Genomic DNA, 14528 nt, shown 5'->3' with positions numbered 1-14528 from the left:
TCTGTTTATTTCCTTTAGAGATAAAAACAGTGGAGGAGCAAATGAAAAGCCGAGTCTGGGACAATGCAGGGGATCAACTTTAAGCACTCGCTTAGGCTAAGATGTCAAGGTCGCCAGGATGGTTGCAGGAAGGGTCAGCTCTGGCCTCCATGACTATACAAGGAGGCACCCACCATGCTTGTGTATGTGTGCCCACTGTACTCAGGGTGGTGGAGTTGTCCCTTATACACTTAACATTACTGCTGAAGGCTCCCCTCACTGTCTGTTGCCTATATTCTTAGACCCTTTTAACTAGATCTTTTCTTTTCTTGAGAAAGTAACTGCTACCAATGGGCCTTCTCCGACTTAATGACATGAAATAGAAATCATACCATAAGCCCCATTCAAATATAAGGAACAGTTAACTCTTGATTATCAATGCTTTTCCACTTGGATATTATTATTTGCAACACATGTTTAATGCTAAGTTTAGCTTTCTCCCATCCGCCATTACATTTTTGAAGGGCCACCCTTTTCCACAGGAAAGTAGATTAAGAAAAAACACAAGGATAGCTTCCCTGCCCCTCAATCCCACTTGCTAAAAGTTGCAGTGCCTTCCAAAACCAAATAATATGATTATTAAGTTATCCTTTGCCTTAAATATCTTTTCTACTATTGCTTTCCATTGTGAATAGTGAATAACAGACCTTCCGGAAGTCTGAGATATGAGCTGTTAGCCTCAGACTTTGCCTCTTAAATCTCTGATGCCCTTACCATATATTCACCATTCTTCCATTTACAAAATGAGGAAAATGCTCACTTACCTACTCTGCCCCCAGGGTAGTTCTGTCAAAAAGAGTAAAAACTCTGTACTCTTCAGAGCCCTGTATTAACATATACCATCATAACATCAGTTTGGGGAGTATTCAATGAATGCCCCAATTTGAAACATTATCCCCATCCCATTTCATTATATGCACTCACATTCCACTGCAGCAGAAAGACACAGAACAATAATCTCAGCATCTTCTTATCAATAGTTTATATCATCACTATACACATTTACTTAGGAGCAGAGAGATTCCTTTGAATCTCAACATTTTCCTGAATATGCAGCCTTTTTAAAAAAAAGTTACCATTTCTGGAATGGCCTCATGTTACATGTCTACACACTGGCCCACAAAGAAGGAGACTCTAGAGAACATTCCCAAAGTATCAACAAAGATTCCCATCCCACATGGGAATTCTGTGGAAGATAGCACAGCAGTTCACCCTTTGGTATTTTTTCCTTTCTTTTTCTTTTTTTTTTGAAGGGATAAAATATTACAGAAATGCCTTCAAAATTCACACCTGAGTTAAACATGTTGCTGAAAAAATTCCACATTAAAGAGAGAAGAACATAAGGCAAAAATAGGAAAGGGCTATATACAGGTATTTTGCCAGCATCACTATTGTGTGTTTGCTTTTGTGTTCTTCCTTCTGCAGCCAGAAGAAGGGAGAGATGAGTGAAGGAGAAACACAGAGACAGAGAGAAAGAACAAGCACTTCTGAATTCTGGGGCAGATACTAGTGGATAGAAGAGCATCTATGGGTAGAGAAATGTGCCCAGGGGACTGAGAGTGGCTCTGCCTTCTGGAAAGAGGAGGGAACTTGGAGAATGCAATAATGAATGGATTTGGTTCTAGGAAAAGGAAAAGGGGGGAGTTAAAGAGAAAATGGGGTGAAATGAAGATTTAGTCAGAAAACTTTGCTGAACAGAGAAGGCATCGTGACTTTGGTGGAAACATCAGATTCAAATCTCTTCACAGATTTTGGGATCAGTTCAGGGATTGTGGCTAAGTTCAGAAGCAAAACCATTATCTTCGCTTCTGGTAGTTTGACTCACTAGGCAAAAGGCTATCCTCACAAGACCACAGATGAGTTGGAGAATAATGGCCAACTAGTTCTTTCTCTGAAAGACCACTGCCAAAGTGGAAGCCGTCTAAAATGTCTTGAACTGGAAGATAAGGGCACAGATAAGGAAGGTGAAGATGTCAAACTCCTAGGAGGGGGGTATATATTTCAAGAGCAGTAAGAATCAGCACATGGTTCAATCACAGTTTGGATCTCCAGAGGCCCTTGCTCCTGAAGAAGGCAAGAGGTGGGTTCAGTGGTGGTGGGGATTCTCCTCCACTCTTCTTAAAGTAATCTGTCCATATGTAGAAGGCAAGACTCCTTTCCTTCCAGTGGGGAATCCAGGGCCAGGTGGAGTGGGAGAAACTTTTTGGTCTCAGTGGAGGTAGGTGGGATGGTTCCATCGGTACCAAGATCTGGAAGGAAGAAAGAGACAAGTCAATGAAAAAAACTACTAATGTGACGGGGAAAAGATGAGAGTGGGAATGGCTGCTAACAGGTACAGAGCTCCTTTTTAGGGTGATGAAAATGTTCTGGAATTAGTGGTGAGGGTTGCACAACCTTGTGAATATACTAAAAGCTGCTGAAATGTACACTTTAAAATGATGACTTCTATAGCAAGGAAATTACAGCTCAATAAAAAAAGATTAAGCTACTAATATATATTTTATGATTTTCTCTTCTTTTGGTGGGGGTGGCTAAGTAGCTCCAACTTTTGGGGCTCTGCAATGAGTGGCGAACATGAGCTGGCTGCGTTGCTAGATGACCTGGGTTTGGGCAAATTGGAGTCATCTCTCTGGACAAGCTCCTAACTTTTAAATCTGTTTTGTTCTGAATCGGGGCAGAGGCTCTCAAGACGTCGCCTCTGAGAATACTTTTTATAGTAGATTCATCCGTTCATGAGCCAAGGCCCAGGCGTCTGCTTCCCAGCTGCATCCCAAGCAGGAGTGGGAGGCAGAGAGCTGCACTGATCCCTTTCTCACTAAGGCAGCCATGCTCGCAGTTCGGGGTGGCCTGTGTGCCAAAGCTCTAGGCCCATTTCAGAACATCCTGGAGAACCCGGTTTCTGGCATGCAGTGGGACACTCCTAAGCCCAGTGAAGGACCTGACCCCTTCTGCCAGCAGTTTGGAAATTTCCACCCTTGAAAAGAGGATGGAAATTTTGGTTTTGTTGACATCAGCTTCTCACCAGGACTGCTCACTGGTTAAAGCTTCTCTTTTAAATCCCCCACGCCCTGGGGATAAAGTTCAGCCACTGTTTCCCTGCTCTGCCCTCTCCTTGCCTCCCAATCCCCCTTTTCCAACCATATGACCAGCTAGCTCTCTTTCCCAAGGTCCTGACCCAGCCTCTCACCTGCCCCTTGGCCCTCCTGGGACGTCCGCTGCACTCTCCCCTCCCGCTTACCCTGAAGAGTTAAAACTGGAGGAGTTCACTGCTGATTTTGAGTTATTTTGAGATGCAGCGGGGCTGCCGGCATGGAGTCCTGAGCCAGGAGACGAGGGCCTGCTGTTGTTCCCAGGGGAACAGGATGACGTTACTGAGGACAAAAAGAGGCAAAAACAAGGGGGAAAATCATTCTGCTGGGCCCTGGGACCTTGTGACATCGCCCTTCAGTCACTTGATTCCTGGGTGTATCCCCCAAAGGGCTCTCACCCTCTCCCTGTCCCCCACCCATCTGCCCACCTCCTACCATGTCAGCATCGACGCCTGTACCCCGAGGGGCTCTCAGCACAACGCTCAGGCCCTGGAGAGTGGCACATCTGGTTCTGCAAGTCCAAGACTTGCCAAACGCAAGAAGGGTGGTTGCCAAAATCATCCTACTCCGGGACACACCCTGGGCTGGGCACATGTAGCCCCAGACCAAGAGGTGGGAGGGGAAAAAGAAACAAGAAGCCTAGGAAAAAGGAAGAGAGAAGGGAAGAAAGAAAAGTGCCTAGGGGAGAAAAAGGGAACCCGAGAGTACAATTAAAGATCGTCAGCTTTTCTAGTTTTCCCTTCTGCACAAAGCAAAAGCACATGGCCTTCTAGAAAGAGCACTGGACAAGGAGTGAGCAAAGCTGAGTCCCATCCCAAGTCATTCACTCAGCAACTCTGTGGCCTGTGGAGACTTGCTTCACTTCCCCGAAACTCATTTTCTTTCCCTATAAAATGGCAGATTTGGATTAAACTGAATTCCTGTGCTGGGGTTTCCCAAGCAGTGTTCCATGGATAGGGTGGCATATAATTTACCATCTAATCAAAGACATTTTGAAGACTGGAAGGGGGTGCTACAGATAATTATGTCAGAACAAGATGCAAACACTGGGATGTCCTAGGCACCCATGAAAAAAGGTTCACCCTCTCTGGTTCTATGACATGCTAGAAGTACTTCTTTGAAAAAAGAGAGTTCGCTAGAAAATTGGTTTGGAAAACCCTGCCTCCCTTCAGCCTTTCTCACTTGAGTGCCGCGAGGTGCTGTAATTAAAACAAAACAAACACTGTTTACACTTTGCTTAACTCAGCATTTCCCCAACTTACTTGATCATGGAACCCTCTCTTTTCTAGCACAGGTATTAATATCCCTTGATGTACATTTAGGGGATGCTGGCTTAGGTAGGCACCTTATAGTTCTAATATCTCGTCCTTTAAAAAGAATTTTTGTGTTATTCAGAAACCTCATTTTCAAGCTTACCTGTTCCAGGCATGGTGCTGTGGACTGGAGGGACAGAAAGGGGGCCCAGAGACCCTGAGGGGGAGACCTGCAAAGCAACAGAAATCTGTAAATGCCCCTTCCCACTCCCTTCTCCCAGGATGCAGGGCTCCAGACTTAGCAGAGACTGGGGCTTGGCCTCCAAACCCACACTCCATCCTCCCTCCCATAGGAAGGCCCCTGCACGTGGCATCCCATTCAGGGCTGCTGCACCAGGCCCCCTCCCCTCCCCGCCACCCTGGCTCTGTCCAGGCACTGACAGGGAGAAGGCCGTCTCACCCGACTGCTCACTGCCTGCCTACTTTCCACTCCCTGTTTCTTCCTAACAGGACCCTGCTTTTGCTCAGGGCAGCAGAGTGCCCAGCCCTAACAAGCCTATTTCGAACTTTCCCAGCCTGATTGATAAATGGACCATGGACTCCACAGACATAACTGGGAAAGTTGAACTTTGGTCTCTGAAACTTTTCCTTTTGCCTAGAGACCTCACAGCCTTCTCAAATTTGAGATTTGAGAGAGACCTAAGAAAATGTAGTTTAACCTTCCCAATGCAGTTTGAGAATCTCCCCATCAGTATTATTATCCTACAACAACCTAAAACAAGATGTAATAGAAAGAATGGACTTTGGGACCCAACAAATCTGGACGTGAGACCCAGCTCCGCCACTCAGAATCTGTGTGACTTTGGACAAGTTACGTAACCCTACTAACAATTCAGTTCCTTCATCCGTAAAATAGGAGTACTCCCTCCTTATATTTGCTTTTAATTAAGATTTAATGAGATAACGTCCATAAAGCTTCCAGCCCAAGGCCCGGCAAAGAGTACCTGCTTGTTAAATGTCAGTTCCCTTCCTTCCTGAAGGAAGCTGTCTACTGCTGTACATCTCTGGACGTTATTAAACTCTTCCTTTGAGCCATATATTTCCCTCCCCCTTCCCTCAAGCTGACAGGGGACGCTCTGATCCGTGTTTTCAAAGGACATTAAAAGGAAGTTTTGCTCAAGGAGCTGTGATGTGATATGCTTCTTCCGTATCCCTTCCCCCCAAATTTGGAACATCTCATCCAAACAGGATGCAGCAGGTACTCATTTTCTAATTAATCAGCAATGGTTTGCGCTTCTTTCATTTACCTTTCCTTTTACAGTGAGCCTCCTTGCCAGCTGGGGGCCCATGAAGGGTGGAGATGGGTGTGGGGCAGGCGCAGTTTGGGAGGGGTGGCAGGGTGCTAAGCGATGTTATCAACAATCTCCCTCTCTCTTCTCCTCCTCCCGTCCCTGCTGCCACACCCAAAATTTGTTGTTATTGTCAAACAAATAATAATGTATTTAGTCACTGTGACTTATTCTGTTTCCTTCCAGAGACAGTCTATGCCTATGCAAGCAGACATATATATGTTTCCCCCCTTTTTATGTAAGTGGTAGCATTCTGCACCATTTTTTTTTCTTTCCTTTTATTTTTCCTTGCCCATCAATATATTTTACTTGGAGATTATTTCATATAAGATGCAGAAGAAACTACGTACTAGTCCCAAAGTATAAGAGACCAGAGGAGATGATAGAACATTTTTTCTTTCAGTCTTAGGTAAGGTAGCAAAGGATCAAAGTTTAAGTAGGGAGAGGGGAGGAAGCAGTTAAAGAGCACGTCAGCTCTCATTATGCTCCCGTATTACACTAACCCCTTCCTGCATGAAATTTGCACAAGTATTAGTGTGATGACTTATCTAATGTCTTTCTCCCATTAGACTGTAGGCTTCCCGAGGCCTGGATAATGGCTGTGTGCTTTGCTGCTATATCCCCAGCACCCACTAGAGCTCCAGGAACCATGTTGGTGCTCAGGCAATGTATGTCGAATGAATGAGGCAGCTTCTGGGCCCCTCTCCCTACCTCCTCTCTCCACGCTGGCATCCTGGGTTGGGACTGCACCAAAGCAATATCTCCCATCTGCTCTGAACAGAGCCCCAAAGATTCGACAGCTCTTATGGCATGGTCCAATTCCCTGAACATGGCCTACCAGGTCCTACCCAATCCAGCCCTGACTCCTCAACCTCCTCACTTACGCTCTGTCTTTCATGGCTCGTTCCAGCTCATTCCCCACTGGGCTTTCTCCTCCCAGCCTTGCCTGCCTCAGGACCTTTGCACACACTGTTTCTAATGCCTAGAGTCTTCCTCCTGTACTCATCCCCCCACCCCCAACTCAGACCCTTCACCCATGAGCATCTACTCATTTCTCTCCTGTCAATTTAAATATCATGGCTCAGAAAATGGGCTTTGGAACTCCTGACATCACAGGTCAGGTTAGGTCCCTCAAATACCCATATATCTTCTCTGAAACCTTCATCTGCTTCAAATAGCATTTGTTCAATGCCTGTTTTCCGACCAGACTGTATGCAGGAATCACATGTCTTGTATTTCACTGTATCCTTGGTACCAGTGGGTGCTCAAGAAATATTAAAAAGAGGCACGAATGAATGAATATCATATCATCTCCAATTTAAAATTTTCAGTGGCTCCTCAAAGCTTTGGGGGTAACTTGGTATTCATGGCCAATCAACCTCTCTAAGTCTTAGTCCCAAATGTTGGCTCCAGCCAGACTTCCATGCTTATGATTCTCCAAATACATCATATTGTTTTATAATCCCATGCCTTCCCATAGTCTATTCCTTCTGCTGGGAATGCTGTTCCCTTTGCTAACTCTGAATTTGTCCTTCAAACCAATTAGGGATCAGCTCTCCTTGACCCTATTGTGATTAGGGTGCCTTTTATCTGTGCTCCCATAGCATTCCTACAGGGTTCCTCCCTGTCCATCATCCATCACTCACTGGGTTGCTGTTTCTTGACTTTCTGGCTCTTCTTTCTCAGTTTCTTCCATTGATCCTCTTCTTTTGCCCAACCCACAAATGCTAGTGTTCCCCAGGATTTACGCCTGAACTTCTTTGCCTCCTCTATACAAATCCCATAGGTGAGCTAATCCTCACCCAGTATTTCAACCACCACCTGTATGCCTGCGACTTCCCAATCCATATCTCCATCCCAGCCTTCCCTCTTGACCTCCAGACCTGTAATTCCAAGTTCCCAGGGACACTCCCACTTCAGTGTCCCTCAGGCGTCACTATACATCATAAAGATGTAAAGAACTGAGCCATCACCTTTTCCTACTCCCAAAGCAGCTCCTCCTTCTGTGTTTGCTTGTTCCATATATGGCACCACTGTCTACCCAATCAGCCGAGCCTGGACACTGAGAGTCATCCAGATGAGTCTCCTTTCTTCATCAGCACCCCCAGCCCCACCCTAATTTCCAATTCATTCACCAACGCCTAATAATTTTACCTTCTAATTAGTTCTTGAATCTCTCCCATCTCCCTCATCCTTACAACATGGCTGTGCTTCAGCCCTCATTATTTCTCTAACAGCAGATGCCTCTCAAAACCATCTTCTATGCTGCAGCCACAGAGATCATTCCACAGAGCAGATGCAATCATGCAAATGCCCTGCTTAAAACCCTCCCATGAGTCCCCCAACCTTCAAGTTCCTTAGCTTTGCACATGGTCTCTTCCCAGTCTGGCCCCTGCTTATCTAATTAACCTCATCTTTCAACATTCCTCCACATGTCTTCAAGTACAGTCCATTGAATGTGCCATCTGTTCTCCCTTCTTCAGGTTCCTTACCATTGTCATCCTACTTTTCCCTACCAAGGACTCCACCTCCCCACTTATTTGCCTCTTCACTCTTCCTTGTCCTTTTCGACTCAGCTCAGGTATTATCTCCTTGGGGAAGTCTTCCCTAACCACCACCTCCCAAGGTTCTGTTACCTGCTGCTCCTAAGTTCTCCTAGAAAAAATGTTTATCATTTGTTTGTCTTTCTGCTCTGCCAGGCAGTGAGGTCCTCCAGGGCAGGGAGAAAATATTATTTATCTTTGTATCCTAGGCACTCGGCACAAAGTCCAACACAGTAGATGCTCAATAAATGTTTGGTGAAAGAATGAACAATGGTGTGGTTTTTATGAAACAGCTGTGCCCCACCCCAAAGGCGGCAAAATTTCACCCATCCTTGAGTGTTCTAGACTTGGGGAAAATACCATAACTTCCTTAACCTTCAACCATCATTGCCCCCATGGATGGAGAAGGAACCTTCCCATCTCCACTCTCCAACTACCACCTCCCCCGGGATGGAGAAGATCCTTTACCATCCAAGCATCATCACCCCAGGTCCTTGGCAGGTGGCTTGGTTCCTGGCCACTCACCAGCCGGGAATTGTAGACGGGTGGTTTGATGGGTGTGGTGACAGGGCAGTTGATTCTCTTCTCCTTTTGGCGACGGTTGCAGAACCAGACCCTCACCACCTCCTTCTCCATGGACAATTGCTCTGCAATCATGGAGATCTCCTCTGAGCTGGGCTTGGGGTTCTACCAGGAGAGGAGGGCCAGAGTGTGGTCAGGAAAAGGGACCAGGAGGAGATGGAGCACAGATGTTCCAAGGAAGCAGGGTAGAACAATAGGCAGATTAAAGACTTTAGAGTCTGACAGACTAGGATGGAATACTGGCTTTCTCACTTACTTACTGTGTGTCCTCTGGAAACTTTCTTAACCTCTCTGAGCCTCAACCTCATCATCTACGAACTAGAATAATAATGCCAACCAGGCAGGATTGGTGTGAGGATTAAATGAGGAAATATGTCTAAACTGCCAAGCACAGGACCTGACCCAGAGCAGAAGGTCCATAAATGTAGGTTTTCTTCCCACACCCCATCCTTCTGGAGCAGTTCTGAAAATAGGGTCCCTTGACGAGTTGTGTGGGGCACACAGAATCCCAGAACCCCTCTTCCATCTGTGTCCTTTCCTCCTAACCTGGTATTCTTCTCCCTTGTCATTTCTTCCTGTCCTCCTACATCAAAATAGGAAATGATAAAGCTAAAACACATGGATCATCAAGATTATAGGATATGTGTATGGAACATAAGGTCATTGCTCCCTTGTTCTGTCCCTCCCACCTAATCTTGGAACTCAGCCCCCTTCCAATCCTCCTCTAATCTTGCTGCTCTGAGAAACCTAGTCAGAAGGAAAAGCCAGCTTTGGTCAGCCTGCCAGTAGGATGCATCCATCACATCCTCCAGCCAGGTGCCCTGGGACCCCGGCTGGGGGTGCCGCAGTCCTGGAGACCTAGAGCCTGCCAGGTTGGCCCAGGCCATGGGCTGGTGCTCAGGGACCTGTGGTGAGGATGGAGGCTCTGGAGGATGCTACCTGAGGGATCCTTGCTAGAAATTGTATGGACCTCACCTGTTTTTCCCTCTTCTCTCCACAACCCCCTCTGGGCTCATATCTGGTATTATTAGCTCCCATATTCTGGCTTGAGAACATGCTTTTGCTACAAGTTCAAATTAATGTATGTATTCAATACAATTATAAGTATTTAAACATTCCTGGAAGAAGGGAATAGGAAGACACATTTAATTAGCATTTGGTGGTGGATTTTTTTTCTCTCTACTTTGCTGTATTTTTCAAATTGTCTGCAATGAGCACTTACTACTTTCATAGTTTTAAAAATCCAAAATTTACCTCATAGAAAATAAAGAGCTTATATGCAATGCCCTGGCTTTGTTCTCTCTCACTCAATTGTATAGAGTTACACCCTCTTCGGGGACCCTATAACCCATTCTTTAAAGCCTTTAGTGAGAGGGACAATGGGTCCCAAATAGATGTCAGGGCAAGAAAGGTCCATGGGGAAGAAGTTCTGGTGCCTGAAATAAGGGGCAGCCTCTCACTCAATCAGGCCACCCTCAGTGGCCTGGGATCCTGGAGGAGGAGAGGGTTTTTGCCTCCTGGTCGTCTCCCAGCCGCCTGTGCCGGGCCTGGCCTTTTGGCCGAGGGAGCAGGGTGCACCTGCCTGCCTGCCTGCCCACCTCTGCAAGTCTGCCCCCACCCACCCACCCCCACCCAAGGGAGTCGCTCACGTCTTGAAATCTCTTCTCCAGTGTCAGGCGGATGTTGGTCTCGATGCTGGTCCGTTTCTTCCTCTTCCTACCAAATACCTCGCTGAGGGTGGGGTAAGAGCTGGGGGTGCTGACTGAGGAGTCCGAAGGAGAGGACTCTGTGGGTAGGCGGAAGGCCAAGGAAGGTCAGAGAAGGGAACGAGAGGCCAGTTCAGGCCCTGTCCTGATGGACACGAGGTCCAACCACCCTCCCCCGTGGGTTCTGCAGGGGCATGTTCAGGACCAGCCCCCCACCACACCCTAGCAGGGGACTCAGAGCAGACCAAGAATCCTGCTTCTCCTCGCTGTTCTGGGCAAAGGTCCTCCACGGCTCCCACTGCAGTGTCTCCAGTGTTTACAGTCATGGTTCAGAGGTGCCCAGACATCAGTGGCATGTGTGGGTGTGAGTGGGCACAAGCAGAGCTCCTACCACTGACAACCATGAGTCTGCTTTCTTTTGGGGAGTGGGGTGGGGTGAGGGTGGCGGTGCTGTTTTTTTGTTTTATTTTCTTTTGTTTTTTAAAAATATACCTGGATGTGAATACCAAGTAAAATATGAGCTGGTGTTTTGAGCTAAAACCACTGGCACCTGGCAGCAGAACGCTAGTGTTAAAGCTATCTTCTTTTCAGTGTTAGTGTTAGAGCTGAGGCTGTAGGATCAGTATGCAGGGATCGCCCTTAAGGATTCAGGTATTAGAGGGGGGATCACATGTCCAAAGGTCTTTTCCCAAAGATTCTAAGACCCTAGGACTGTTTATCTCACTTCAGGGCCTTGTTAAAAGCTGGCCGAGGGACAGCCTGTTTGAGGGGCGGGGGCTTCCTTGCCCTTCTCCCAACTTTCCACAAGGAGGGACTTCCACGGGGGTAACACCCCTGGTTGCCCACTCCACCCTTTCCTCCTTCTCCACTGTAACCACTAGACCACACGTATCCGATGAATAGACCCGAGCCCTGGGAACTGGCTCTGTTCCTTCCCTCCCCCGTCCACTTAGACCAGTGGTTCTCAACCACGGCAATTTTGCATCCCTCTTCCTCTGCTGGGGACATTTGGCAAGGTCTGGGGATATTTTGAAATGTCTAGATTGGGAGGGTGCTCTTGGTATCTAGTGGGTAGAGACCAGGGATGCTACTAAATAGTCTCCAATGCATAGGACAATCCCCCCAACAAAGAAGTGTCTAGCAAAAAATATCGATAGTGCCAAAGTTCAGAAACCCTGACCTAGACCTCTTTCAGACAGTGACCTGGGCAATCTGGTAAGCTGGCCTATGCCTAGGCTGGGTGGGTCTGGGGTAGGAAATGGAAAGGGAGCAAGTCAGCCATGTCTCCAAAAGGCTTTATCAGTATTAAAGCAGACATTTTCATCTCCACTTGTTTGTCTCCTGCGTCTTATTTTTCAGTTGGTTCCAGACTCAAGAGGACGAGAAAGGCATGTTATGTAGTGACCATCCCCCTCAAACCCCCAAACAGCCACCCCATCACAACAGAATCCTCCAGGGCTCCCCCCACCCTCACTTCCCTGGGGCCTACCTGCATCATTGAGCCACTTCTCCAGCAGAGGCTTGAGCTTGCACATGTTCTTGAAGCTCAGATTGAGGGCCTCAAATCGCGAGATGGTTGTCTGGCTGAAGTCGTTGCCATAGAGCTTCCCCATCGCCAGCCCCACGTCTCCCTGCACGTGGGGAGCGAGAGGAGGCAACATGAGAGATAGGCTCCTCCTCTTTGCCCATATCCACCACCATCCAAGCACTTGTCACACACCCAACCCAAACCTTCAAGCACCCACTCTCATTGCCTCGGCTCCTTTCCGAGTCTTTTCCCTCTAAGATGGAGAATTGGTTCATTCTCTGCCTAGACTCCAAGGGGGCCATACCTGTGTGTTAGCCCCCTGCCTGGCTCTCATTTCTCTACCCTCCTCCACCAGCGTGGTCCTCACTTTCCTGACCAATGCAGTGATACCCTTTGCTCAGGAAACATGAGGACACGACGGGCCTGCCTCATACACTGAGCCTCAGGTGGCCCTCAAAACCTGCACTTGGGAAGCCGAGTTCCCACTCACTGAACTCAATTTCTCCCATCTCTTCCCCCAGAACCAAACCTGGGTGAAGCCCAGCTTGATGCGCCTCTGCTTAAAGGTCTTGGCAAACTTCTCCAGCTCCTCAAGGTCGCTGGGCTCATCAGCCCCTCCAGAGCTGGGCAGATGCTTGGGCACTGGGAGATGTGGGGATGCTTCCAGATGGGACTCTACACAGGATCCCGGCAGCCCAGGGCGCCCGACGGCCTAACAGGGAGCACACACCAAGAAGATGTACAAATATTCAACAGACCAAATGGCACTTGATAAGACTGCTCACGAATTGGCCCACATAGAGTCATAGATCCCTGGGTACATTTGATTCCTATTTTTCAATGGCATAGAAGTGGAAATTGGAGTTTCTGTGAAACTTTAGCAAATAACTAGAATAGCTGGGGTACAAACAGCTGGAGTGCAGGCTAGGGAGGTGCCTTTCAGGGTTCTGTTCTATGACTCACTGTTTGACTGTGAGCAGGTAACTTCCTCCTTTCAGTTTCCCACCATAAAAGGAGGTGGCAGGGTTGTTGACAAAGATCCCAAAAACAAATCTCAGCATGGGACAAGGAAAAGGTTGTTTACCTTGCCTATTCTTTTCCAAAACAGGTCTTAACTGAAGCTAACATAGGACACTTGAAAGCTCCTTTTACTAATATAAATTCTGTAAAATCTCAAGCTTAAATGACTGCCATCTTTCTTTTGAAATCACCATTTCCTTTCACGAGAGTGTTTTTTTGCTTCTGATTAATCAAAGGTATTCCAAAGCCATCTAATACACTCCTTGATCTCATTCATTGTTGTTCAGGAGTTATTCTTCCTTTACTTTATTTTCAAAGACAAATGCACCCTTAAACTTAGAATCCATGTTGTGCCCATTGGGAGTCAGGAATGAATCCAATGCTTGGAAATGTCTATCATCCCACAAAGACGGAATAGAGTCCAGGCCCAGGGCTCAAGCTTTTTGTCCAGCCCAGGGATCACTGTCCATGTGGCTATTGTGAGCCACATCAACCTTTTTCTCACCTTCCAATTTTACTCTGTCCCTAGACTGGGGTTAATTTGACTCCTTCTGTCTTCCACAATATTCAGGTTTACCATTCAAAAAGGTGTCTTTATGATGAAGAAGGTAAAAGGACCAAAGGGAAGTTAAGGAATCTTCCCCTCCCTGTGAAGGGTCTTTAAGGACAAAATGGTTTGGAACCATCATGGGTTTGGACCTGTTTGGGGGTGATGGTAGAAAACCAGACACTCAGGACAAAGCCTTAGGCTGCTTTGAGTCTTCCCATTCATTAACTCATTTGTTCTTCATTTGACAACTACTCATTGACCTCTCCTCTAGACCCTCCATCAACCACCCCCTTATATCCAATCAGTTGCCAAACTGCATTGATTCAACTTCTCAAAATATCTCCTCATTCATCCTTTCCTCTCTATGCTTATTGCTACAACCCTAAGCCAGACTCTTATTAACCCTCCCCAGAATGATCTTAGTAACCTTCTAAACTGCCTCTCTGCTCCCAGAATCTCTCTTATCTAATATTGTAAGACATGAGAGCTGATCTTGGATACTGTCTAAGATCTCTTCCAGCTCTCAGTCTATGATTACAACATGGGGAGAAGAGCAGCCAGGAGTAAGTGGAAGAGCAGGTTAGGATTTGGGGGAATCACTAGATGGCGCCCTCGGCCCTCCAGGAGACTTCAGTGGACTCTCTAGCCCTCTCCAAAAGCCAGGGGCCTTAGTGAGTGGTGGGGATCTGACCACAGAGAAGGGGCATGAAGATCTCTGCAGTCATTCCCACCTAGTTCTGTGCATCCACCAGTGCAGAACCATCTCAAACAGCTGTGCACGGGACACCCAGACAAGGGGAGGAGTGGCAGCAAAAACACAGCCCATGCTGCTCTCACCAAGCCACGCACCCTGGCATGAGGCTGCATCT

At 47.2% G+C, this 14528-nt stretch overlaps 1 protein-coding gene across 1 annotated transcript in view; it reads right to left on the bottom strand.

Moving 5' to 3' along the window:
- Positions 1 to 1033: 1033 nt before the first annotated feature.
- Positions 1034 to 14528, bottom strand: part of POU2F3 (POU class 2 homeobox 3) — a 71572-nt gene continuing 58077 nt past the window's right edge. The window contains exons 7-13 of the mRNA XM_037839824.1: positions 12619 to 12801; positions 12051 to 12192; positions 10505 to 10641; positions 8799 to 8960; positions 4545 to 4611; positions 3278 to 3410; positions 1034 to 2288 (exon numbers count right to left, since the gene is read on the bottom strand). Of these exons, the coding sequence (XP_037695752.1) occupies positions 2249 to 2288; positions 3278 to 3410; positions 4545 to 4611; positions 8799 to 8960; positions 10505 to 10641; positions 12051 to 12192; positions 12619 to 12801 (864 nt within the window). The 3' untranslated portion in view covers positions 1034 to 2248. The remainder of the gene's footprint in view (positions 2289 to 3277; positions 3411 to 4544; positions 4612 to 8798; positions 8961 to 10504; positions 10642 to 12050; positions 12193 to 12618; positions 12802 to 14528) is intronic.

This window comes from Choloepus didactylus, chromosome 6 (assembly GCF_015220235.1).
Source record: "Choloepus didactylus isolate mChoDid1 chromosome 6, mChoDid1.pri, whole genome shotgun sequence".
Classification (NCBI taxonomy): Eukaryota; Metazoa; Chordata; class Mammalia; order Pilosa; family Megalonychidae; genus Choloepus; species Choloepus didactylus.
This window is presented reverse-complemented; position numbering and strand designations above follow the sequence as displayed.